Genomic DNA, 24662 nt, shown 5'->3' on the forward strand with positions numbered 1-24662 from the left:
CACTTGTGTAATAAACTGCAATATTTTATTATTGCAGTGTATTATTGCACCAGACTGAATCATCCTAGTGTATAATATTGATGACCAGTCATCAGGATAGGTCAGTAATATTAGAATAGTGGGGATCCGAGTCCAGACACCCCCAATCATCAGCTGTCTTCAGCTCCAGAGGTGGCCAGATGTAGACAATGACTGTCATTGACATAGAATCTTAGATGGATTTTGATGAAAAAAAGCAGAGTGGACATTTACAATAAACCAGGTAGATGATCTCGTCTGAGATGGAGCTTAACAAATCCTGCCCGTTGAATGAAACATGCCATTAGTCTACTAATTCTACAGCGCAACAAAGAGCTACAGTCTCAGGTTCCCATTCACAAAGGAAGATGATGATATGTGTCTTCAAAGAGGACATCTGTCTGCAAAGCCAACAAAAGTAATGACAGGTCTTCTGACAACACCCCTTCCGAAGACGAGCAAAAGGCTCCACATTACAGTTCAAAAATGTAAGAATTTTTTTTCTTTGCATTGAAATAATATATATTACTTAGAAAATCACTTATTTTAGTTTAGTTATCGTGTTTAGGACTTTTAAAAAAACTTTTTAAGCATATGTCTTAGTAATACCATATCGAATAATAGACTGAAGCATAGAGTTAAACCAATGTGGTCATATATAAGTGATAATATGTAACAAATCTGCAAAGTAGACCGTCCTCACAGTAGACAAAGTCCACCGATGCAAGATCCTTCCTTGCACCACAAACTCAATTCTACACCTCCTCCCATTAGAAAGGGACAACTTTTTTAAATGAAGCAATAAAGGTTAAAAAGTTTGAGTCAAAACTTGCAACTGTTTTTCACTCAAGCACTAGTCCAAATAGCTTAGTACATCCCACCATAGTGTCCACACTGTAAGTTCTAGTCAAAGGTTTTTTTTGTAGTATTGTATGTGGTTCCCACAGATTAATGCCATGATTTTTCTCTCCACAGTGTTACCTTTTAGTGCTTCCACAGTGGTGCGAATTGGGCTCTTTTCACATTTGCATTCAGCGCTATCCTTCTTGTCAAAACATCAGACAACATGGTGAAACCCAGAAGGACCACATGTCAATGGGATCCATCAGGCACAGGTCGTGCCAGTCATATGACCAAAAACCAAGAGAAAAAAGAAGCAGCATAGAGTCCGGGTAGATATATTTAACAAACTTTATTAATAATTCCAAGTTTAAAATTGACAGAGGGAAACGATCCCCGTGCTGTACTCAGCACGCACCTACAAGAACAGGGGACAGGTGCCTATAATATACATATATCCACATTTAAACCGAAGCTGGTAACATGGAAAATCAAAGTGACTGTACATATGGTTCAAAGAATCTGTATTGGACACACAGGTCCATATAATTATCTAACAAGCACATTCCATCTTAAGTAAAAAGTGTTATACATACCAGGTAATGTGTAAAAAGAATCACGGCGTGGACTGGCACTTCACCCCTGTATCCCCCGACGCGCGTTTCGGCTATCGCCTTTCTCAAGGGGGGTCATATGACCAATATGGCAAACCATCGAGGCTTTTATTTGAAATGGAAGCCACGCAGAAGACGTAATCATAACCAAAAGACCCCCATACACAAAGTCAGCCCAACTCGCAGATTTCGGCAAGATTGGCCAACCACCTGATGTGCATGACTGTACCTTGACAGTCGATGTTGAGGGAGAGAAGATTCAGGCAGCTGGCATTTTATTGGCTGATAATTTTACTCTCAAGAAAGAAAAGTTCCTCTCTCACAGTTGAAAAATGATGATTCCCACTTAGTGCGGAGTGTGGCCACTTGTCACAGATTATTAAGAATTACATTATTGTTTCCATCGAATTCTTCATGTTACATGATAGGACAGGTCCTGAATGAGCTTATTCTTCATACAAGTGATGTAGATAGGTTGACAACCCGACACCCAATGTTTCTGTTAGACATTTTGGCGGAGATTTATCCAAACTAGAACCAGTGGTGTAATCGACCAGAACAATAGGATTAGAACCATAGTTATTAAAATGTCGTAGTTGTTTTCGACAGGACTGGAAGAAGATCCGTAGAGATCCCCTGACAAAGCATTAGGAGGCGGAACACAAACTTTCATTAGAAATGAGATAAAGGGACACTAGCTCTGGCTACAGTGTAGAAAATATGACAACCAATAACAGTTTGGGCAAAGGACGTTCAAAAACTTGCAGATTTGGAAGTCCCATATAACAGTGTCCAAATGCAGAAATGAAAATGGAGAGTGTAGAGCAAAATGTGCACAATGTACTACTACAAATATGTCTAATGGGGCCCCCACTTATTAGTATCAAATCAGCAGGGTTTTACTACCAAATCTGAGATCAGCATGATATAGAGGCAAAGAGCCTAACTCTAGCAATATATCACTTATTTTAACGGAAGTTGCAGTTTTGATAAGATTATTATTTTTTGTTTTGTTTTCAATGTTTTATTTATTGAGAATCATAAGATGGTTGACATCAGCAAACAAAGAATCAATTAGGGTAATCTCGAAAAACAGAAGAGGCAGAGAAATTTCACTTTTTTTAAAAGCCATTCAAGTCTCAAAGGAATAAATGACATCTAGTGGAGTACCTAAAATCACACAAATAAGAAACAATTGGCTCCGTCAAAACATCATTAAGGCTGGTTTCACATTTGCTTTTTTTGCCGCTGCGTTTTAGCACAAAAAAACGCATGCTTTTTTTCCCTATATTTAACATTAAAAACGCATGCGTTTTTTTGTATGCCTTTTGCCGCGTTTGACAACGAAAGCGTCTTTTCTATGCTTGCGTTTTGTTGCAGAAATGCAAAATGTAGTAATTTCTAGACGCGTTTTTTTGCGGCAAAAAAACGTATGGCTGTCTATGTAAACGCATGCGTTTTTAAGTACATGCGTTTGGTTGCGTTTTAAACGCATGCGTTTCAATAGAAAAAAACAAGAATACACACTGATAAGCCACCCCCCACCATCAAGGTGATAAAGGGATCCAAACCCTAACCCTACCCCTACCCCTAACCCTAACCCTAGGGATCCTAACCCTAACCCTAACCCTAGGGATCCTAACCCTACCCCTAACCCTAACCCTAGGGATCCTAACCCTACCCCTAACCCTAACCCCAACCCTAACTTTTTCTATTTATAGTGGGTTTTCTAGATGATTTTGATGATTGGCAGCTGTCACACACTTCTCAGTATGCGTTTCAAAAAAAGCATGTAAACGCGTCAAAACGCCGCGTTTTTTTACCGCATGAGAAAACGCATGCGTCTAAAATACGCAGCGTTTGCACGCGTTTACATGCGTTTTTTTCACCACCTGCATTTGCGTTTTAAACGCTGCGTTTTTAAATGCAAATGTGAAACCAGCCTAATACAGAAAATGAAAGATTTTTTATTTCTATTAACAAATAAACCAAATAAAGTTGGTTAGCTGAAGCTCTGGGGATCAAAAAGTCGCCCTTAGATAGTTATGAAACCAACTAGAAACAATGAACACATAAAGGGGGAACTAAAGGACGGTGTCTTGGACAGGGGGAGGGAAGATGGAAGGGAAATAGGTCCTCTGCTGCATCGGTCATGTTCGAAATCAAGGTGTGGAATCCGGCACACAGAAGGATAGAAATTTATCTGAGTTCCTAATTGTTACCCAGGAGTTCCAGACACGTGTGAAGGAGGAAAAATTATGTGTGGAAAGCGCTGCTAGTTCTCCAGTATAATACAGTTGGTCAATCTTAAGAAATAGCAGATTTTCACTTGGAATATTAGACGTGCTCCATAAAGTGGGTACTAGAAGCCTACCAGCTGTCAGAATGAAGGAGGCCAATCTAGAAATAAGTTTGTTATTTGGGACCGTGGGAAGATTTAGGAAAACGTGTTCCAGTGTTAGTTTTATATGAAAACGTGTAGTCCATGTAGTCCTCCTCATGAATTTGGAGGACTACATGGCAGTAGGTTTCCTAGTCCTCTAGTGATAATATCCTGCTGATAAAACAATGAATTTATGAAAAATTGGAAAGTTAGTGAAAATCCAGCACTCATATGAAAACATTCAAATTATAATCATAGAAACATTATAAAAAACAAGACATCATGGAGATGGTAGCAAAAACCTATGCGTTTCTATCTCCAGGTTGTCCTGTTTTTTAATATTTCGATGATTTTAATTTGGATTTTTCAATAAAATTTTGGGGTTTCATTCACAATGGAGTGTTGGGTTTTCACTAGTTTTTCATGTCCTATCCATTCCTTTCCAAAGTTTTCAAAATGTACGAAAATATTGAACGCAGAATTTCCATTTAATCTCAACCTTGTAGTGTCCACCTTTTTTTTTTTTGAGCCCGCGTCTGTCACGCCCCATTAGTCACTTTTTTCAGCGTGACGTAAGACATTAGCAGCATTATCATTATCATTTTCCACGACTAAAGGTTTTGTGCTTCGCTGTTCTCTGAGGCAAAAGAAAGTTCTTTGACTTCACTGTTTAAACAAAGACGCCTGTAATTGCAGATCCGTCTGTTCCAAGTCTCCTCCTGACTTCCAAGTCATTCTTATCCTGCACCCAGAAGGAAAGCACCGGAGCATTATATATAGGGACAGACACATCCCATGGGAGCTATGCTGCTGTCTGCATGATCCGAGGAGGAGAATTCATTCAAAGATGTTGGAGATTATCTCTTCTTTATTTGTTTTCCCTAAATTTTAAAGTCGGTAACAAACTTCGTCGCCACCATGAAAGGACTGGAGAAAGCCTACCTGGTCAGTGACAAAGCCACCAAGATGTATTCACTAACTAATGACAGGTAACGCAACCGTCACCGACCGGCCAGACCAACACTGTATGTAGAAAAAAGGCTCAATATTTGTGCACTGAACAGTTCCTAAAAAATGGTGCTACATTTAATGCATTTTTGGATAATGTTATTAGATCTATTAAATTGTTTACTTGGGATAAATATGGTGTTTCATAGAGTTGAAGTTTGTTAGATAAACTTACAAACTATGTTTTTTGCATATGAAAATGTTATACAAGAATATATTACGGACATTTTTTAATTTCAATTAATCAGATTGAAATAATTTTTAAAATCATTTTTTTTTTATTATCATGAAACTATTTATGGTAATTTTATTTATACTAGAAATAGCACCCCCAAATCACCTGATATTATAAAATAATATTATAAAATATCTATCTATCTATTTATCTATCTATCTATCTATCTATCTATCTATCTATCTATCTATCTATCTATCTATCTATTATCTGCCTATCTGTTATCTATCTATTATCTATCTATCGTAATCTATCTGTCAAAAGAAAACACAGCAGCCCTCTATAGGAGCCAAGATATATGTAAACACTGAAAACATTGAATCTAAACTGTGTTATTACTCAGTAAGATGTACTTACAAAAATGAAGGTTCTTAGCACATAAATTGGCCAATTCTTTTATGCCCATCAACCACGGCAAGGTGACCTCCCTGTGCTGGGTTCCTGTTCTACTGTACATACCTGAGCTATCAGCCTACAGTTAAATGGACAAAACATGTCTCTCTTGGGCCATGAAATTAGATTCAATGTTTTCAGTGTTTGCATATATCTTGGCTTATATAGAGTGCGGCTGTGTTTTCTTTTTCTACATAATGCAGCTATCGCAGCTTTCACCTGTTCACACTTAGGAGGTGCTGGTCAGGTTTGTTCTCTCTATCTATCTATTATTTATCTATTTATTATCTATCTATCTATTATCTATCGCATATCTATCAATATATTATCTATCTATCTACTATCTATCTATCTATCTATCTGTCTTGCTATCTATCTATTATCTATTATCCCCCAAGGTTATCACCAAAACCTCTTATGTAGAAATCAAAAAAGTGGAGGTAGCGCTCCAAAGGCAGATGGTGAGAAAACGGAATGTAATCATCCCATGCAATGCTTCAGTTCAAAATGGCAGAACCTTTCTCAAGCATGAGAGAGATCAAAATATATACAAGTCTTTATTATGGTCATTTTCTTGAGATTTCTTTGGGTTTATTGGTATTGCAACAAACTTCAAGTTACAACAGCCTACTAGGAGACTACTAGAGTTTTGCATGGTTTTGGTGCCATTTTTATACTTTCTTTAAAAGGTCCCTTGATTTGGAGCTCATATATTGGTAAGATAAACCTATAAAGAGGGCATTACAGATAAATGCTCAGCCATCAAAATATATAATAAACCATATATTGGTAAGTAGGTTACTTAAGTCCACCCTGGTGCTCACAAACCTTCTTTTCTTTTCATTGTCCCTGCCATAGCGAATATCCTAATAGCGATATCCTAATATCCGCACACCACATGGTTGGTGCTTGAGCTACGACATAGTAGCGCATACATTACAAATCTAGCTGCTTTTTTTCCTAGTACCTTCTAAGTGTAAAGTCTAGGTTCCTAGTGTTAACCTGCCACTGTGCAAGAACACAAGTGCCAAAAACTCCTGTGTGATGCAGTGACCCCTGTTACAGCTAGGGGGTGCTGCATGTTCTCATCAGAATACGCACGGAGATGTATTGAGGCCATGGGAATGCATGGCAGTTGCAGGCATAACTATGATGGTGAGACAGTGTCCAGCATGATTGTAAATGGTCGGTATGTGTCGCAGAGGGAGTCTGCGCTGTAAGACAGTATTGTTGGTCTGGGACCTGCAGTCCCACAAGTATTGTTGTGTAGCTTTAAAGGGAGGCTTACAGGGTTAGTTGGAGAGCTGGGCGGGTCTGACTAACCACACACACCTCCCACCTATGGGGTGGTTACAGCTTCATAATGTGACCAGGGTGTTGGTCACATGGTTCTGAGTGTATGGACCTGAATGGTTCTTGGCTGTAAGGTCCTGTGAGAGGAAAGGCCTTTGTGTTGGGAGGTCCAGAGTGTGGACCGGATCCCTGAAGAGCACTTGGTGAGGCCGTGATCCTGAGTGGCCTCTGTGTTGCTAGGTCCTGTGTGTGGACCAGATCCCTAAAGAGCACGAGGTGACTCTTGTTGGCACTGCAAGTTTTCAACTTGCATTCATTTGACAACCGATGGAACTGACAAGCAAAGTCTAATCCTATTGGTGTTTTCCTGTGGTGGTCAATGATGGAAGAGAGCCCCGGTGCAAGAACAGTATGAGTGTACCTCTTTGTGACAAATGCTGCTTGCTGATTTAAGGATGGAAGTGGACCCCCTTACTTCCCCTGTGTGGCTGCACATGCTACCCCTGGTGTGTGCATTATACACTGTTAGGATTTGGCTAGCTGCAGCGCTTCCCAAAGATTTCCCCATTGGTGAACAACACTTTTAAGCCTAAACCTAAGCCTAACCCTAAACCAATCCCTAGCCCTAACCCTAGAAAATGTGCCCCTCTTGCCCACCTTCACACTATTTTGGTTTATTGTTTATTTGTTTTTTTTCTGCACATCCCCAGCCAAACCCCACTGTTCACAGCCAACAGCATCAACAAATAAAATGTAAATGATTCGTAATAATAATAATAATAATAATAATAATACAAATATCATTGCGGCAAAGTAAAAACTAATAAGCAATAGAAATGGAGCTGGAAAAAGCTAGAAGTCATTAATTCCCAGTTCCTACCACTAAACAAGGAAAAGGTCATAGTGATATTGGAATAATAAACAAAATGCAACTTAAATGCTGAAAGTGTCCCGGCTGCTTATTACAATGTGACCTAAGCCAAGCAGAAGACATAGAGCACATTTATATTGTATGTATTTGTGGATGCTCGAGGCTAGAAAACAAAAAAAAAGAAGACTTTATGAGCGCTCTAAACAATGGCCCCTGCCCCCTAATATTACTGCTCTGTAACAGGAGACCTCTCCTTTTATCCTATAAGAACAGTTCTATAAAATATTACTGCAGTGCGAAGAAAAGTTTTAACTCTGCATTATTACCATGCAAAACCTGGTCTCATGTGGCTGGATTCAGTTTAATCTTTGTTTGGCCTTTTATTTTGCTATGGGGTTTACATTATCCTATTGGGCCATATACTTTTGCAACTAGGTTATACAGGACCGCTGGCTTCGCTGTGACTGTGCATGTGATTTTGTTTTTTCAGGCTGTTGAGTGTGTGTACATGAGGAGCAACCCTTTTTCTGGCCATTTTGTGACTTGTATTCTGCATTTTTCACCAGTTTTCCCCTCTGCAGATTCTATCTATAATTTTCAGTTGTGTCTGAGCTGATGGGTGAAAACTAGCGACTGTCATCTGCTATGCACAGTATACAGAGACATGAAGGATTCCTGCTGTCCTGTCTTTATGTTGCAAATGGTTCAGTAACATTAGTTATCCAGGTTATCCATATAATTTTATTCCAGGAGACTTTTCAAAATATGCTCTCATGTGTGTGTACTTGAGGAATAACACTGTTTCTGGCCATTACATAACTTGTTTTCTGCATTTTCCACTAGTTTTCCCCACTGTAGACTCTCTCTCTAATTTTCAGTTGTCTCTGAGCTGGTGGCTGGAGACTAGCTGCTATGATATCTTCCATACACAGCACGCACCAGCATGGGAATTACACAGACATGGAAATTCCTGCTATTCTGTCTCTACATAGCACTTGTTCAGAAGTAGCAGCATGGAGGACATTGTACAGCAAAACTAAGCAGTGCAGCTGTTAATCCATCTATTAGGCTCACCAGATGAGGTGGATCCTCGAAACCTCAGCTCAAGGTGGGCACAAAGGTGTTGATGCAGCAAACTGGAAGGCACATGAGCAGCAAGGACTTGGCACACTCAGGAATTTAAGGAGCAGCATGACAGATGAAGTGGAACCCAGCAGGGGTGAATGCAAGCACAAACACAAAAAACAAAGATGATGGCGCATACCAAATATAGGACTAGAGTCTCAATTCCAATACACAGGTATGTGTATTAATGGGTCTTAAATAGGTCTAGAAAGATGATGTAATGGGTAAACGCTAGGCAACCTACAAAACCCAACGTGGAGCACAACTGAGGGCAGCAGACCCAGGGGAAGGAAGCGGAGCCTGGGGATTCCAGGAACAAGTGTGTAATACCATCACTGAGATGAGAGAAGTGCTTACTAAAACGCTGCTGCGTGATCTGACTGTGTCTTCTTCGGCCTGTTCTCTATTTGTGCTCCTGCCTTCGCCCACCCCATGACATTAACTAGGCAGCTGTAACCTGATTCCTTAGTGAACTGGAAATTCAATTCCTAATGAAACATGCAGCTGAGACTGTTTTACTCAATTTTCCATTCAAAAGGGTTGTCTAGTTTATAAGAAATATAAACCCAATTTTAATTCTCCTATTATGGAATTCTGATTTAACAAAATAGAATAAAAAACTCATCTATCAGACAAAGCTGCTACTGGCTACACAGATAGTTGCTTGCTCAGAAGGTTCTGACCTGTTCTGGACGGGGTTGTCCGGGCTTAAGCTACAAGTCTGCAGTCACTCTGACTTCAGACTTGTGAATTCTCACATCGCACTGCTCACTGTAAGGTTTCCCTGGTGCTTGCACCAGGAGAGGGTAGTCACGTGACCGAAAGTATGACATTTATATACTCCCGGCCACATTCCGACTATACTGTATTCAGCCTCGCTCTATACACTTGCATTCAGCAAGGCCATGTTCATTTAGCCATCACGTGACCCCATGTATGCAAATCACACACAGCACAGTACAATCCTCAGAGCGTGCAATGAGCGCAATGTGAGGATTCACAAGTCGGAAGTCACATACAGTCCCTTTAAGAGACTTATCAAAAAAGGGTTTAGAAATTTTCATTAAGTAACTGAAAAAAACCCTTTAAAGTGAATATTAACCTTACAACATCAAGGTAGTCTATGAGAAATTTAGACTCCTCTGATTGCACAAGGTAGGTGAGAGTGTAAGCAGGTGACCGGATGCAAGGCACAGACAAACGAGAGGTGGAAGTAACCACTGAAACTATTCATTTACTTGATTTGGCGAGAATTGTGGTAACTATAGCAACGGCTAAACAGAATGGTTACAGCGTGTAATATACAATCACAAACATACAAAGAATCCTCAGGTTCACTTTACTGAACCAGTCTCTTGTACGTTCTTATAGCTTCTGACAGAGGGAATGATACCAGTACTAGTGGGAGTCACTGTACTATCTCTTCTTCTAACACAGGCCCTAGTGAGAGTCTACTGTTCTTCCCACTAGGCCTCAAGTCCTCCTGACAAAGTCTTCCAAGGCTCACTTGGCCACCTTTGCTTTGATCCGCCCCTGCCCTGTCTGTCATACTAGCCCAGACTATCCTCTGTACCGTATGTCGGTGCTGGAAGCAACCGAATGGCTCACTCGCCTGCTGACGGATCTTCAGTGCTTGACCAATGGCGGATATCTCCTGTACGCGATATGATGAGGGCTCTTGACTGGCGTAGTGTGGACTCCAGGTCTTGACCTGTGCAGGTCAGGTTTTCAAACATTAACCGGTGTAGTCTGGTTTCTGAAACTCGTTTGGCACCACCTGGGATCTGCTTCCAGGTGCACCACTGCCTCGGGCCTTCTGCTACAGCCTGTCACCTCGACCTCAGAGTCTTTCTTAATACACGACCTGCCCATTCCTCTAATTGGTGTCAAATCTCCTCCCGTTTTGGAGAGTTGGCCTTTTATATCTGGGAACTGCGTCATTAAAGTCACCTGACCCAGTGATCCATTCGAACTCTTCCTCCCTGAAACTCTACCTATTCTGGTTGGTCCACAGAATCTAATGTTGACAGTAGATGGAAGTCTTCTTGGCAAATGAAGCAGAGCGCTGGTGATTCTTGTCTCTTATGTTGCACCTTCTTATGTTAGGTAAAACAATGTGAGCATGCCAAGATTGATGGGCATGTCATTTGCCTAACTAAGAAAATATGGTGTTAATCTACCCATGCTGTGATTAGATTGCAAGTAGGAAGCCCCTTCATGTGAAGTATTCAAGGATTGGCGGCTCTAGAGTCCAATAAGTAAACCACTAGATGTGTCACTTAGGGCAGAAGGGAGAGGATAGGGAGTATTCAGTGGAGTTGCTTCACATGAAGGAATCGCTTGTTGGACACTTTTAATGGGGATTAACCCCTTTACTCCGCAGCCCATTTTCGTTTTTGCGTTTCTGTTTTTTGCTCCCCTGCTTCCCAGAGCCATAACTTTTATATTTTTCTGTCAATATGGCCATGTGAGGATTTTTTTTTGCTGGACAAGCTGTACTTTTGAACAACACCATTGGTTTTACCATATCGTGTACTGGAAAATGGGAGAAAAAATCCAAGTGTGGTGAAATTGCAAAAAAAAAGTGAAATTCCACAACTGTTTTTTGTTTTTTTTTAACCATGTTCACCAAATGCTAAAACTGACCAGCCATTATGATTCTCCAGGTCATTACCAGTTAACAGACACCATAAATATGTATAGGTTCTTTTGTTTAAAATAAAAAAAATTGTGGCATTTTCCGAGACCAGTAGTGTCTCCATTTTTCGATATCTGTGGCTGGGTGAGGGCTTTTTTTTTGCGTGCCGAGCTGATGTTTTAATGATACCATTTTGGTGCAGATATGATCTTTTAGTTGCCAGTTATTGCATTTTAATGCAATGTTGTGGCTGCCAAAAACATGTAATTGTGGCGTTTTGAGAGAGATTGTCAGCTGCATTTAACAGGTTAACAGCCGCAGGTGGATCGCGATTCCACTCGCGGCTGTTAGGGGCAATGTTGTGGTGACCAAAAAAATGTAGTTGTGGCGTTTTGAGAGAGATTGACAGCGGCATTTAACAGGTTAACAGCCGTGAGAAATAAAGAGGCTCAGATCGCTGCAAAAATGTATAAAAAGAGGAATCAGATCAAAAATTTTTTACATACGGCACTTATTTAAAATAAAAAGTATTTTGTTGTTTTTTTTATCACGGGACGACATTACTAGATGACTTGGCCATAATGCAGATCTTTCTGTATATTTTGGTGTAATCACTTTGCATAATTTTATTGCAGCTCTTTTTCATTCTTAATTGACGGGAAACAGCTTTATACCTTCACATTTTCATAAATGTAATCGTACACATCCTTCTTATTTACATGTCGGTATTTCTTAATGAGGGACTCTGTATGGCAGAAAACGAGTTGTAGAAAGTTAATAATTGGTGCCGACCGCCCGGTTATTGTTTCCCGATCGTGATTTATAACTGCCTATTGTAAATCCCAACCTTCACTTTGGAAAGCTGCCCGGATATTGCCGTATCATAGACCAGCAATTCTATTACTTCCAATGCCTTTTATCAAAAGAATATTCTTAATTCCATCTGTAAAGAAGTTTGGAGGGTAATTAAGAGGGTCATGAGATCGGCCATTCAGATCGTACACGATACTCAGAAAAACCATAACATGAACACAGATTATGTATCAGTTATCAGTCTAACATATAATTAGTGGTGAATAAAGAAAATCCTCCTCTTGTACAATTGAAAATGAATCCATGCGTCTCTGTAGCCGTCTGCTATAATTTACATTTCTCAATAACATTTTTGCTGAACAGCAGATAGAAAATCCAAAATGATATTTAAAATGGGTGGTCCAGTTTGAAAACTCATTTTCAAAGATCGTTTTTGGTTATTTTAAGTTGATAATTACCACCATTAATTAGCCGGAATGGAGTGTTGTCGCAAAGAGAGTTCTCTTAATCTTTGGAAGATTTACATATAAATGCCAATGATTTCTTGGCCATCATATAGTAATAACCTGATTCCTGCGATACCTTGGGAACTAACTGGTCAGGACAATTTTACCTGTGGCTCCCACAACTTTGGGTAGGGTCAAAGTACTCGGCTGCCCTTAGGGTTCAATCTGGTGTTCCCATCAGGAATATTTATTGCGTATCAATAGGCTACCCTATAAGGAATCCAATATTGGGACCTTTATCTCAAAAGCAAGGCACCAGTGTGTGCTGTCAGGAGTTGTAAGGTGGTCTTCCATGTGTAGCTCTCAGTATTTACCTCTAGGGGTGTATCCACACAACATCTTTTAGACATCGGCATACCCGCTGAGTTTTACCAAAGGAAGATGCTTCAGGACAAGCCACTGTCTTTTGCCCTTAAGCGTCTTTTTCTGGAATCTTTTCGATTATTTTAATCGTCAATGTTTTTTTCGATATTCTGATGTAAAATATTGATATAAGCCAGTATAGGGACTATGATACAGGGAGAGTGCAGGGCATGTGTGTGCAGGGGTAGTTGTGGACTGCTTTGGGGATAGCTTATCGGTAGCCCCATAGGGATTGACAGGGTATTGTCATCTCCTATCAAATCTTGGATTTACTCCCGACTGGAGATTATCCAGCGCTCCTGTGCCCGCACCGTGGAATTGGTGAGATTGTTCCTTTTCCATTATCTTATAACTATAATTGGCACGGTTTATATCATGTGCCATAATTGTTGAAGATGATTAATTGTTCTTACATGCAACCAAGCGTATGGACATTCGTGCTGCTGATTATATGAAACTTTTTCCTGCAGCGGATTTGTATATCGTACCTTGGGCTATTTGTATTCCGCAGGTGCTGTTATATGCGGAGTTTGGAATCCTATTGGGGCTCACTAAGTCTCTAAGGCCATTATATTTGGATGAGACTGTACCCCAATTCTTATTTACACTTTGGGTGACTTTGTTTACTTTTATCTTTATTAATTATTAAAAGTTAAGTTTTATATTCCCACTTGCGCTATATTATAGATATTTTCAGTGGTATTATCTGTTTGATTGTTCTTAGAATCACAGACTTTGCTATTTTTGATATAAGCCATTGTTCCCCAACTCTGGTCCTCAAGAGCCACCAACAAGTCATGTTTTCAGGATTTCCTTGGCATTACACACGTAATACTTGCATCAGCTGGACGACCCAGAATCCCATCACCTGTGTTATGCTAAGAAATTACTGAAACATGGTCTGTTGGTGGCTCTTGAGGACCGGATTTGGGGAACACTGATATAAACTATTAAAGATGCCAGAAGATTGGTCAGGTCACTTTTTTTTAGCCGCTTCACATCTTATGAAGTCTGTAGCAGTTAAAAGAAGCTAAAAAAGATTAAACATGTGCACAGCAAATTGTTTTGACATTGCTGTGCATTCTTATTAGCATTTCACTAGTGCTTTTTCAGGAGGGGTTCTGGTGGAATCGACCTCCACACTGCCTAACCAGCACCACAGATGAAGGGTGAGACAGGCCCAGACACGGGTGCACAATCAAACAGAGCCTAGGGCAGGGCAGGGCAGGGCTGCTGTATGTGTGTACAGCAGCCTATATCAATCACAATGAACACAGAAAGAATGGCGTGCATGACCCAGCATGACCCTGGGCCCGTCTCACTCTTCATCTGTGGTGCTGGTTAGGCAGTGTGGAGGTTGAACCAAAAATCATCTATGTCTGGACCTGGTTGGCCTTTATCTGCGCTTGTCCTTTTTTGGTGCCATGAGAGTGATTCAGAAGTGCTTCAGGTACAATTTGCATTTAGTGTGGTTTTGCTTTTAATACATTTAGGAGGCTGTAATGGCACAGCGAATATAAAAAACGTAGAGTAGGACGGCCCCATTTGAAAGTGCCTTGGCGTGGCGGGGTGGCTCAAAGAATTGATCAATTATTTGCTAAATGTCTCATTTTGAAATACAGTTAAAAATTAACATGTGTTTGTACACTTTTTGTATTGCGTTCTGACCATAAGCAGCGCTGGCTTCTCCCCTTTTTTATTCAGGTGGAATCTGCCTCAATAAGGCATCGTGTGCACATACCCTATGTGAGCTTTAAAATCCTGAGCTAATGCACACGTCCTATCAATATACCACAAATGGCCCACATGGCACAACCACTTTAAGTGTCTCTGTTTGGTCCAGGGCTTGAATCCTTGTGGGAGAATTAAATCAATTGTGAATAATTGGAGGCCTGGATTCTATGGGTAAATGTTAAAGTCTTAAAGCGTATGGAAAGGGTAGCACCGGGGACATTGCTAGGGTCTTAAACGATCAGGGGCCCAAGTCCCAAGGAAGGTCTTCACATAAAGGATGTCTTCACTACTAAGAAAACCTGTCACATCCAGAAATGCTAGTTCTATCCATTTCTTCCTATCAAAACTCACTATACAACAATATTATCACAAATGATGGGCGAACCTGAACAGTAAAGTTCAGGGTCTGTAACAAACACCTTCTGTCCGTGCATGGACCCCAAACACGGAATTCTCCAGGAAGTCCGTATTACTGTTCGTGTTAGGCAGCCTGAACATTGGGTATTTCCGACACTGTCATCTGTGTGACAGTGCGAGAAACACCATCTGTGATCGGCGGTAAGTTTGTTTCAGATGATAGTGTGTGAGCCAGCAGCTGTGACTAGCAGTAAAAAGGTTACCGCCGGTCTCAGGCGTTGGCAGATGAGAGTACTACTCTCAACATAGTATGCCTGCTCTCACTGATAGCAGCGAGCGCAGGTATACAGTGATGGGAGTATTCACTAGCTGGTGCCTCTACAATAAGTAAATACATCTATTTTTGACAACCATTGCAGGCAAAATCGACAACTGCCGCTGTAACATTCAGCTGTCAGCGTTATCTTGGCTGGTTATCAAAAATAGAGGGGTCTCCACGCTGTTTTTTTAATTATTTAAATAAACAAGTAAAAAAAATCATAGAATCCCCCCATATTTGATAACCAGCCATGCTAAAACCTTATCGGAGCACCATTCCTTTAAGTGCCCCTTAGTTCCTACAGTCTTTTACAGTTGATGCTTTTTTTCCTTCCAGTGGGGAACAAACAAACTGTAATAAGGAGAAACATCAAGATGATGAGTCCATTCCCCCGTACCACTGCCACAACAATAACACTAAGGCTTATGATGCCAGACAGAAAGAGCAAAACATGGCCCGAAAGAAACTCTACATTGCAGCAGCCATTTGCTTGGCATTTATCGTGGCAGAGATTGCAGGTAACTTTAGGTCAACATACTATATGTTTTGTTCTTTGGTTTAAAAAAGTTTGATCTATTTACTCTATTTCCAAGGAAGGTCAGACGTTCATCTTACAAGGAATATGTTACCATCAGGAAATGACCTATTGTTTAAATTAGGCTTTTGCGCTACATGTTGTAACGGAGGCGCTGTTTGTGGTCACCTGGCAGCTGGAAAGATGGGTACAACGAACAGGCATGGCATCAGCTACTCCATTTTCCACATCACAATGATTGCCTGGGACTTCAGCCTTTAACCCCAATACAGGAATTTGGACTTAACAGGGTCCCCTAGGCTGGGACCATGGAGTTAGCTGCTCTTCGGTGGTGCAAGCCTGCTGGAAGAATGATCTGGTAGTCGGCTCAGAACCACGAGGTCAGTGCAGGGACTGTTGTGTATCCGCTTTTTGGGCTCCCCTGGTGGTTGCTGGTGGTACTGGTGACTTGTTTGCACTTTGCTGCTTCTGTTCACCTGCTTCCATCAGTGTTTGGGAGTTTCCTATTTAGCCTTGCTCTCCAGTCATTTCCTTGCCGGTCATCATTGTAACCAGAGCCTTCGGTTGCATGTTTCTGCTACTAGTCTGCTGATCAGCTAAGTGGACTTTGTCCTTTTGTTTTGTATCTTTTATCCAGCTTGCAGTTTTTGTAATTTTCTGTAGCTGGAAGCTCTTGCGGGCTGAAATTGCCACTCCTGTGTCATGAGTTGACACAGGAGTCTTAAAGTAATTTCAGGATGGTTTTTGAAAGGGTTTTCAGTTGACCGTGAAGTCCTCTTTTGTATCCTTCTGCTATCTAGTAAGTGGACCTCTCTTTGCTAAATCTACTTTCATTCTGTGTATGTCTTTTCCTCTTAATTCACCGTTATTACATGTGGGGGGCTGCTATCATCTTTTGGGGTATTTCCCTAGAGGTAAGCCAGGTCTGTTTCTTCCTCTACCAGGCGTAGTTAGTCCTCCGGCTGGCGCGTGGCATCTAGGAAGCCGTAGGTATGCTCCCTGGCTACTATTAGTTGTGTGGTAGATTTAGCTCATGGTCAACTCGAGTTTCCATCACCCGAGAGCTCGTTCGTTATTTATATGTTTCTTACGTTCCCTTGCCATTGGGAACCATGACAGTATGACCGGCCAGAGTTAAACTTATTGGCAGAAGAAAGGAGAGAAAAAAGAAGTCTGTAAATTTTTTTTTTTTCTTTTTCCCTATGCTTGCTCCATAGTTGGATCAGTTGTATTTCAGCTCTAATTACTGCCTTTGCCTTTCTCTCCTTATAATCCTTGAATGGCTCTGAGCTCACCTGTTTAAAGATGGATCCTCAGAGTTTGGCTGCAGGTTTAAATAATCTTGCTACGAAGGTTCAAAATTTACAAGATTTTGTTATGCATACTCCTATTTCTGAACCTAAAATCCCTACACCAGAGGTATTTTCCGGAGATAGATCTCGGTTTCTGAATTTCAAATATAATTGTAAATTATTCCTTTCTCTCAGACCTTACTCCTCAGGAGATCCTGTCCAGCAGGTTAAGATTGTTCTTTTCCCGGTTTAATTTTGTGGTCTCGTACTTACCGGGTTCTAGGAATGTGAAGGCAGATGCTCTTTCTAGGAGTTTTGAGCCTGACTCTCCTGGGAATTCTGAACCTGCTGGTGTCCTTAAGGATGGGGTGGTTTTGTCTGCTGTCTCTCCAGATCTGTGACGTGCTTTGCAAGAATTTCAGGCGGATAGACCTGATCGTTGTCCGTCTGGTAGACTGTTTGTTCCTGACGATTGGACCACTAGAGTCATCTCGGAAGTTCATTCTTCTACTCTGGCAGGTCATCCGGGAATTTTTGGCACCAGAGATTTGGTGGCTAGATCCTTCTGGTGGCCTTCCCTGTCTCGAGATGTGCGTGTTTTTGTGCAGTCTTGCGATGTGTGTGCTCGGGCCAAGCCTTGTTGTTCTAGGGCTAGTGGGTTGTTGTTGCCCTTGCCTATTCCTAAGAGGCCTTGGACGCACATCTCTATGGACTTTATCTCGGATCTCCCTGTTTCTCAGAAGATGTCTGTCATCTGGGTGGTGTGTGACCGTTTTTCTAAAATGGTTCATTTGGTGCCATTGCCTAAGTTGCCTTCCTCATCTGAGTTGATCCCTCTGTTTTTTCAAAATGTGGTTCGCTTGCATGGTATTCCGGAAAACATCGTTTCTGACAGGGGTACCCAGTTCGTGTCTAGATTTTGGCGGGCAGTCTGTGCCAGGTTGGGCATTGATTTGTCCTTTTCGTCTGCATTCCATCCTCAGACCAATGGCCAGACGGAGCGAACTAATCAAACTTTGGAGACTTATTTGAGGTGTTTTGTGTCTGCGGATCAGGATGATTGGGTTGCCTTTCTGCCGTTGGCGGAGTTTGCTCTTAATAATCGGGCTAGTTCTGCCACTTTGGTTTCTCCTTTCTTTTGCAATTCAGGGTTTCATCCGCGTTTTTCATCTGGTCAGGTTGAATCTTCGGATTGTCCTGGAGTGGATGCGGTGGTGGATCGGTTGCATCGGATTTGGGGACAAGTGGTGGATAATTTGGAATTGACCCAGGAGAGGACTCAGCAGTTTGCTAACCGTCGTCGTCGTGTTGGTCCCCACCTTCGCGTTGGGGACTTGGTGTGGTTGTCTTCCCGTTTTGTCCCTATGAGGGTTTCTTCTCCCAAATTTAAGCCTCGGTTCATCGGTCCTTATAGGATTTTGGAGATTCTTAACCCTGTTTCCTTTCGTTTGGACCTCCCGGCATCTTTCGCTATCCATAATGTGTTCCATCGGTCGTTGTTGCGGAGATATGAGGTACCGGTGGTTCCTTCTACTGAACCTCCTGCTCCTGTGCTGGTGGAGGGTGAATTGGAGTACGTCGTAGAGAAGATCTTGGACTCCCGTATTTCCAGACGGAGACTTCAATATCTGGTTAAATGGAAAGGCTATGGTCAGGAAGATAATTCTTGGGTAACTGCCTCTGATGTTCATGCCTCGGATTTGGTTAGTGCCTTTCATAGGGCTCATCCAGATCGCCCTGGCGGTTCTTGTGAGGGTTCGGTGCCCCCTCCTTAAGGGGAGGGTACTGTTGTGTATCCGCTTTTTGGGCTCCCCTGGTGGTTGCTGGTGGTACTGGTGACTTGTTTGCACTTTGCTGCTTCTGTTCACCTGCTTCCATCAGTGTTTGGGAGTTTCCTATTTAGCCTTGCTCTCCAGTCATTTCCTTGCCGGTCATCATTGTAACCAGAGCCTTCGGTTGCATGTTCCTGCTACTAGTCTGCTGATCAGCTAAGTGGACTTTGTCCTTTTGTTTTGTCTCTTTTATCCAGTTTGCAGTTTTTGTAATTTTCTGTAGCTGGAAGCTCTTGCGGGCTGAAATTGCCACTCCTGTGTCATGAGTTGACACAGGAGTCTTAAAGTAATTTCAGGATGGTTTTTGAAAGGGTTTTCAGTTGACCGTGAAGTCCTCTTTTGAATCCTTCTGCTATCTAGTAAGTGGACCTCTCTTTGCTAAATCTACTTTCATTCTGTGTATGTCTTTTCCTCTTAATTCACCGTTATTACATGTGGGGGGCTGCTATCATCTTTTGGGGTATTTCCCTAGAGGTAAGTAAGGTCTGTTTCTTCCTCTACCAGGCGTAGTTAGTCCTCCGGCTGGCGCGTGGCATCTAGGAAGCCGTAGGTATGCTCCCTGGCTACTATTAGTTGTGTGGTAGATTTAGCTCATGGTCAACTCGAGTTTCCATCACCCGAGAGCTCGTTCGTTATTTATATGTTTCTTACGTTTCCTTGCCATTGGGAACCATGACAGTATGACCGGCCAGAGTTAAACTTATTGGCAGAAGAAAGGAGAGAAAAAAGAAGTCTGTAAATTTTTTTTTTTTCTTTTTCCCTATGCTTGCTCCATAGTTGGATCAGTTGTATTTCAGCTCTAATTACTGCCTTTGCCTTTCTCTCCTTATAATCCTTGAATGGCTCTGAGCTCACCTGTTTAAAGATGGATCCTCAGAGTTTGGCTGCAGGTTTAAATAATCTTGCTACGAAGGTTCAAAATTTACAAGATTTTGTTATGCATACTCCTATTTCTGAACCTAAAATCCCTACACCAGAGGTATTTTCCGGAGATAGATCTCGGTTTCTGAATTTCAAATATAATTGTAAATTATTCCTTTCTCTCAGACCTTACTCCTCAGGAGATCCTGTCCAGCAGGTTAAGATTGTTCTTTTCCCGGTTTAATTTTGTGGTCTCGTACTTACCGGGTTCTAGGAATGTGAAGGCAGATGCTCTTTCTAGGAGTTTTGAGCCTGACTCTCCTGGGAATTCTGAACCTGCTGGTGTCCTTAAGGATGGGGTGGTTTTGTCTGCTGTCTCTCCAGATCTGTGACGTGCTTTGCAAGAATTTCAGGCGGATAGACCTGATCGTTGTCCGTCTGGTAGACTGTTTGTTCCTGACGATTGGACCACTAGAGTCATCTCGGAAGTTCATTCTTCTACTCTGGCAGGTCATCCGGGAATTTTTGGCACCAGAGATTTGGTGGCTAGATCCTTCTGGTGGCCTTCCCTGTCTCGAGATGTGCGTGTTTTTGTGCAGTCTTGCGATGTGTGTGCTCGGGCCAAGCCTTGTTGTTCTAGGGCTAGTGGGTTGTTGTTGCCCTTGCCTATTCCTAAGAGGCCTTGGACGCACATCTCTATGGACTTTATCTCGGATCTCCCTGTTTCTCAGAAGATGTCTGTCATCTGGGTGGTGTGTGACCGTTTTTCTAAAATGGTTCATTTGGTGCCATTGCCTAAGTTGCCTTCCTCATCTGAGTTGATCCCTCTGTTTTTTCAAAATGTGGTTCGCTTGCATGGTATTCCGGAAAACATCGTTTCTGACAGGGGTACCCAGTTCGTGTCTAGATTTTGGCGGGCAGTCTGTGCCAGGTTGGGCATTGATTTGTCCTTTTCGTCTGCATTCCATCCTCAGACCAATGGCCAGACGGAGCGAACTAATCAAACTTTGGAGACTTATTTGAGGTGCTTTGTGTCTGCGGATCAGGATGATTGGGTTGCCTTTCTGCCGTTGGCGGAGTTTGCTCTTAATAATCGGGCTAGTTCTGCCACTTTGGTTTCTCCTTTCTTTTGCAATTCAGGGTTTCATCCGCGTTTTTCATCTGGTCAGGTTGAATCTTCGGATTGATATACAAGAGATACAAAAAGCGGCACCAACCCACATATGACTTCCACCACACACTATTTGTTGCGGGTATAACAGATGGTTTCTACGCTGCAAACCATCACATGAAACCGGGGTGCTCCTTCATAGAAACAAAGTCTTTAAATGCACGTAATGTTCATAAGAAGAGATGAGGGCACTCACCGGACTGAAGTAAAAAATGGTTCCTTTATTGAAAACAATACATCCAGAAGACGATTAAGGCCTTCGGTTAACCAGAGCCTTCGGTTGCATGTTCCTGCTACTAGTCTGCTGATCAGCTAAGTGGACTTTGTCCTTTTGTTTTGTATCTTTTATCCAGTTTGCAGTTTTTGTAATTTTCTGTAGCTGGAAGCTCTTGCAGGCTGAAATTGCCACTCCTGTGTCATGAGTTGACACAGGAGTCTTAAAGTAATTTCAGGATGGTTTTTGAAAGGGTTTTCAGTTGACCGTGAAGTCCTCTTTTGTATCCTTCTGCTATCTAGTAAGTGGACCTCTCTTTGCTAAATCTACTTTCATTCTGTGTATGTCTTTTCCTCTTAATTCACCGTTATTACATGTGGGGGGCTGCTATCATCTTTTGGGGTATTTCCCTAGAGGTAAGCCAGGTCTGTTTCTTCCTCTACCAGGCGTAGTTAGTCCTCCGGCTGGCGCGTGGCATCTAGGAAGCCGTAGGTATGCTCCCTGGCTACTATTAGTTGTGTGGTAGATTTAGCTCATGGTCAACTCGAGTTTCCATCACCCGAGAGCTCGTTCGTTATTTATATGTTTCTTACGTTCCCTTGCCATTGGGAACCATGACAAGGGACAAAATCGTAAGGCAGGAAAGTAGTCAAAAAACAAGTGCGGTCAAAATCAAAAAAGTCAACTGGGAAGCAAAGCAGGATACTAAGATGTTCATTGGAGCTAGTCAAGTTATAACTGGCAGTGCAGGGGCATACGTAGAAATCATGGGGCCCCATAGCAAAAGTCCTAATTGGACCCCTCCAAAATAAAATAAATATTTTACAGTGGAACAGAAGAGCATATATCACAACTTTGCAATATCTTACAAAGTAATTTTGGTCCTATTGAAGCCCCTTAGTGTTCCCACACATTAAGATACCCCTTTTATGGCCCCCATAAATCATACCAGCAAGTGCCCCACAAGCACAGTATGATACCCCACAATGTCTTCCTCTAAATGCACAGTATGATGAGCCTACAGAACCCCTCTGCAAATTATGAGACCTGTCATGATCTCTGCAGGCAGAGATCATAGCAAGCCTATAGAGGGACAAGCTCTCGGAAGATGGAACTATACTGACCATGAACTAAGCCTGCCGCGCAACTAGAAATAGCCAGGTAGCATTTCCTATTTATCGCTAGATGCCCAGCTCTGGCCTAAGACCTAAATAACTAGCAGAGGGAAATATAAGACCTGGCTCACCTCTAGAGAAATATTCCAAAGAAGACAGTAGCCCCCCACATATAATGACGGTGAGTTCAGATGAAACAACAAACGCAGCAGGAAAATAGTCTTAGCAAATTTGAGGTCCGCTTACTAGATAGCAGAAGACAGATAGTATACTTTCATGGTCAGCAGAAAAACACTAACAAAACACCATCCAGAGATTACCTTAAACTCTGGCATTAACTCATAACGCCAGAGTAGCAATCCCTGATCAACGAGAGCTTTCCAGACACAGTAACAAAACTTCAGCTGTGAACTGGAACAAATAGGCAAAACAAAACATGGACAAAAGTCCAACTTATCTAGTAGTTGTCTAGAAGCAGGAACAAGCACTGAGAGGCATCAGATAACATTGTTGACCGGCAAGAAACCACCAGAGAAATGAGCTTAAATAGCGACACCCACTACTGATGGAACCAGGTGAAACAGGAAAGAGGATGACAAGTCCAATTCCACAAGCGGCCACCGGGGGAGCCCAGAATCCAAATTCACAACAGTACCCCCCCCTCAAGGAGGGGGCACCGAACCCTCACCAGATCCACCAGGGCGACCAGGATGAGCCCTATGGAAGGCACGAACAAGATCAGAAGCATGAACATCAGATGCATTGACCCAAGAATTATCCTCCTGGCCGTAACCCTTCCAGTTGACCAGATACTGGAGTCTCCGTCTGGAAACACGAGAGTCCAAAATTTTCTCCACAACGTACTCCAACTCACCCTCAACCAACACCGGAGCAGGAGGCTCAACTGAAGGTACAACAGGTACCTCATACCTGCGCAATAACGACCGATGAAAAACGTTATGAATGGAAAAGGACGCAGGGAGGTCCAAACGGAAAGAAACAGGATTAAGAATCTCCAATATTCTATAAGGGCCGATGAACCGAGGTTTAAACTTAGGAGAAGAGACCCTCATAGGGACAAAACGAGAAGACAACCACACCAAATCTCCAACACAAAGCCGAGAACCAACACGACGATGACGGTTGGCAAAACGCTGAGTCCTCTCCTGGGACAACTTCAAATTGTCCATAACCTGCCCCCAGATGTGATGCAATCTCTCCACCACCGCATCCACTCCAGGACAATCCGAGGATTCCACCTGACCGGAGGAAAATCGAGGGTGAAACCCCGAATTACAGAAAAACGGGGACACCAAGGTGGAAGAGCTGGCCCGATTATTGAGGGCAAACTCTGCCAATGGCAAAAAAGCAACCCAATCATCCTGGTCAGCAGAGACAAAACACCTCAGATATGTCTCAAGGGTCTGATTAGTCCGCTCGGTCTGGCCATTAGTCTGAGGGTGAAAAGCAGATGAAAAAGACAAATCTATGCCCATCCTAGCACAGAATGCCCGCCAAAATCTAGACACAAATTGGGTACCTCTGTCAGAAACAATATTCTCAGGAATACCGTGCAATCGGACAACATTCTGAAAAAACAGAGGAACCAACTCAGAAGAAGAAGGCAACTTGGGCAGAGGAACCAAATGAACCATTTTAGAGAAACGGTCACAGACCACCCAGATGACAGACATCTTCTGGGAAACAGGCAGATCTGAAATAAAATCCATCGAGATGTGTGTCCAAGGCCTCTTAGGAATAGGCAAGGGCAACAGCAGTCCGCTAGCCCGAGAACTACAAGACTTGGCCCGAGCACAAACGTCACATGACTGCACAAAGACTCGCACATCTCGTGACAGGGAAGGCCACCAGAAGGATCTTGCCACCAAATCCCTGGTACCAAAAATTCCGGGATGACCTGCCAATGCAGAAGAATGTACCTCAGAGATGACTCTGCTGGTCCAATCATCCGGAACAAACAGTCTATCAGGCGGACAACGATCCGGTCTATCCGCCTGAAACTCTTGCAAGGACCGCCGCAGATCAGGAGAAACGGCCGACAAAATTACTCCCTCCCTAAGGATACCTGTGGGTTCAGAATTACCAGGAGAGTCCGGGTCAAAACTCCTAGA

The 24662-nt window shown here is 42.3% G+C and overlaps 1 protein-coding gene across 3 annotated transcripts in view; it reads left to right on the forward strand.

Moving 5' to 3' along the window:
* Positions 1-4580: 4580 nt before the first annotated feature.
* Positions 4581-24662, forward strand: part of SLC30A8 (solute carrier family 30 member 8) — a 72255-nt gene continuing 52173 nt past the window's right edge. For all 3 annotated transcript variants that reach the window (XM_077268179.1, XM_077268177.1, XM_077268178.1), the window contains exons 1-2: positions 4581-4844; positions 15847-16028. In XM_077268179.1, the coding sequence (XP_077124294.1) occupies positions 4774-4844; positions 15847-16028 (253 nt within the window). In that variant the 5' untranslated portion in view covers positions 4581-4773. The remainder of the gene's footprint in view (positions 4845-15846; positions 16029-24662) is intronic.

This window comes from Ranitomeya variabilis, chromosome 6, assembly GCF_051348905.1.
Source record: "Ranitomeya variabilis isolate aRanVar5 chromosome 6, aRanVar5.hap1, whole genome shotgun sequence".
Classification (NCBI taxonomy): Eukaryota; Metazoa; Chordata; class Amphibia; order Anura; family Dendrobatidae; genus Ranitomeya; species Ranitomeya variabilis.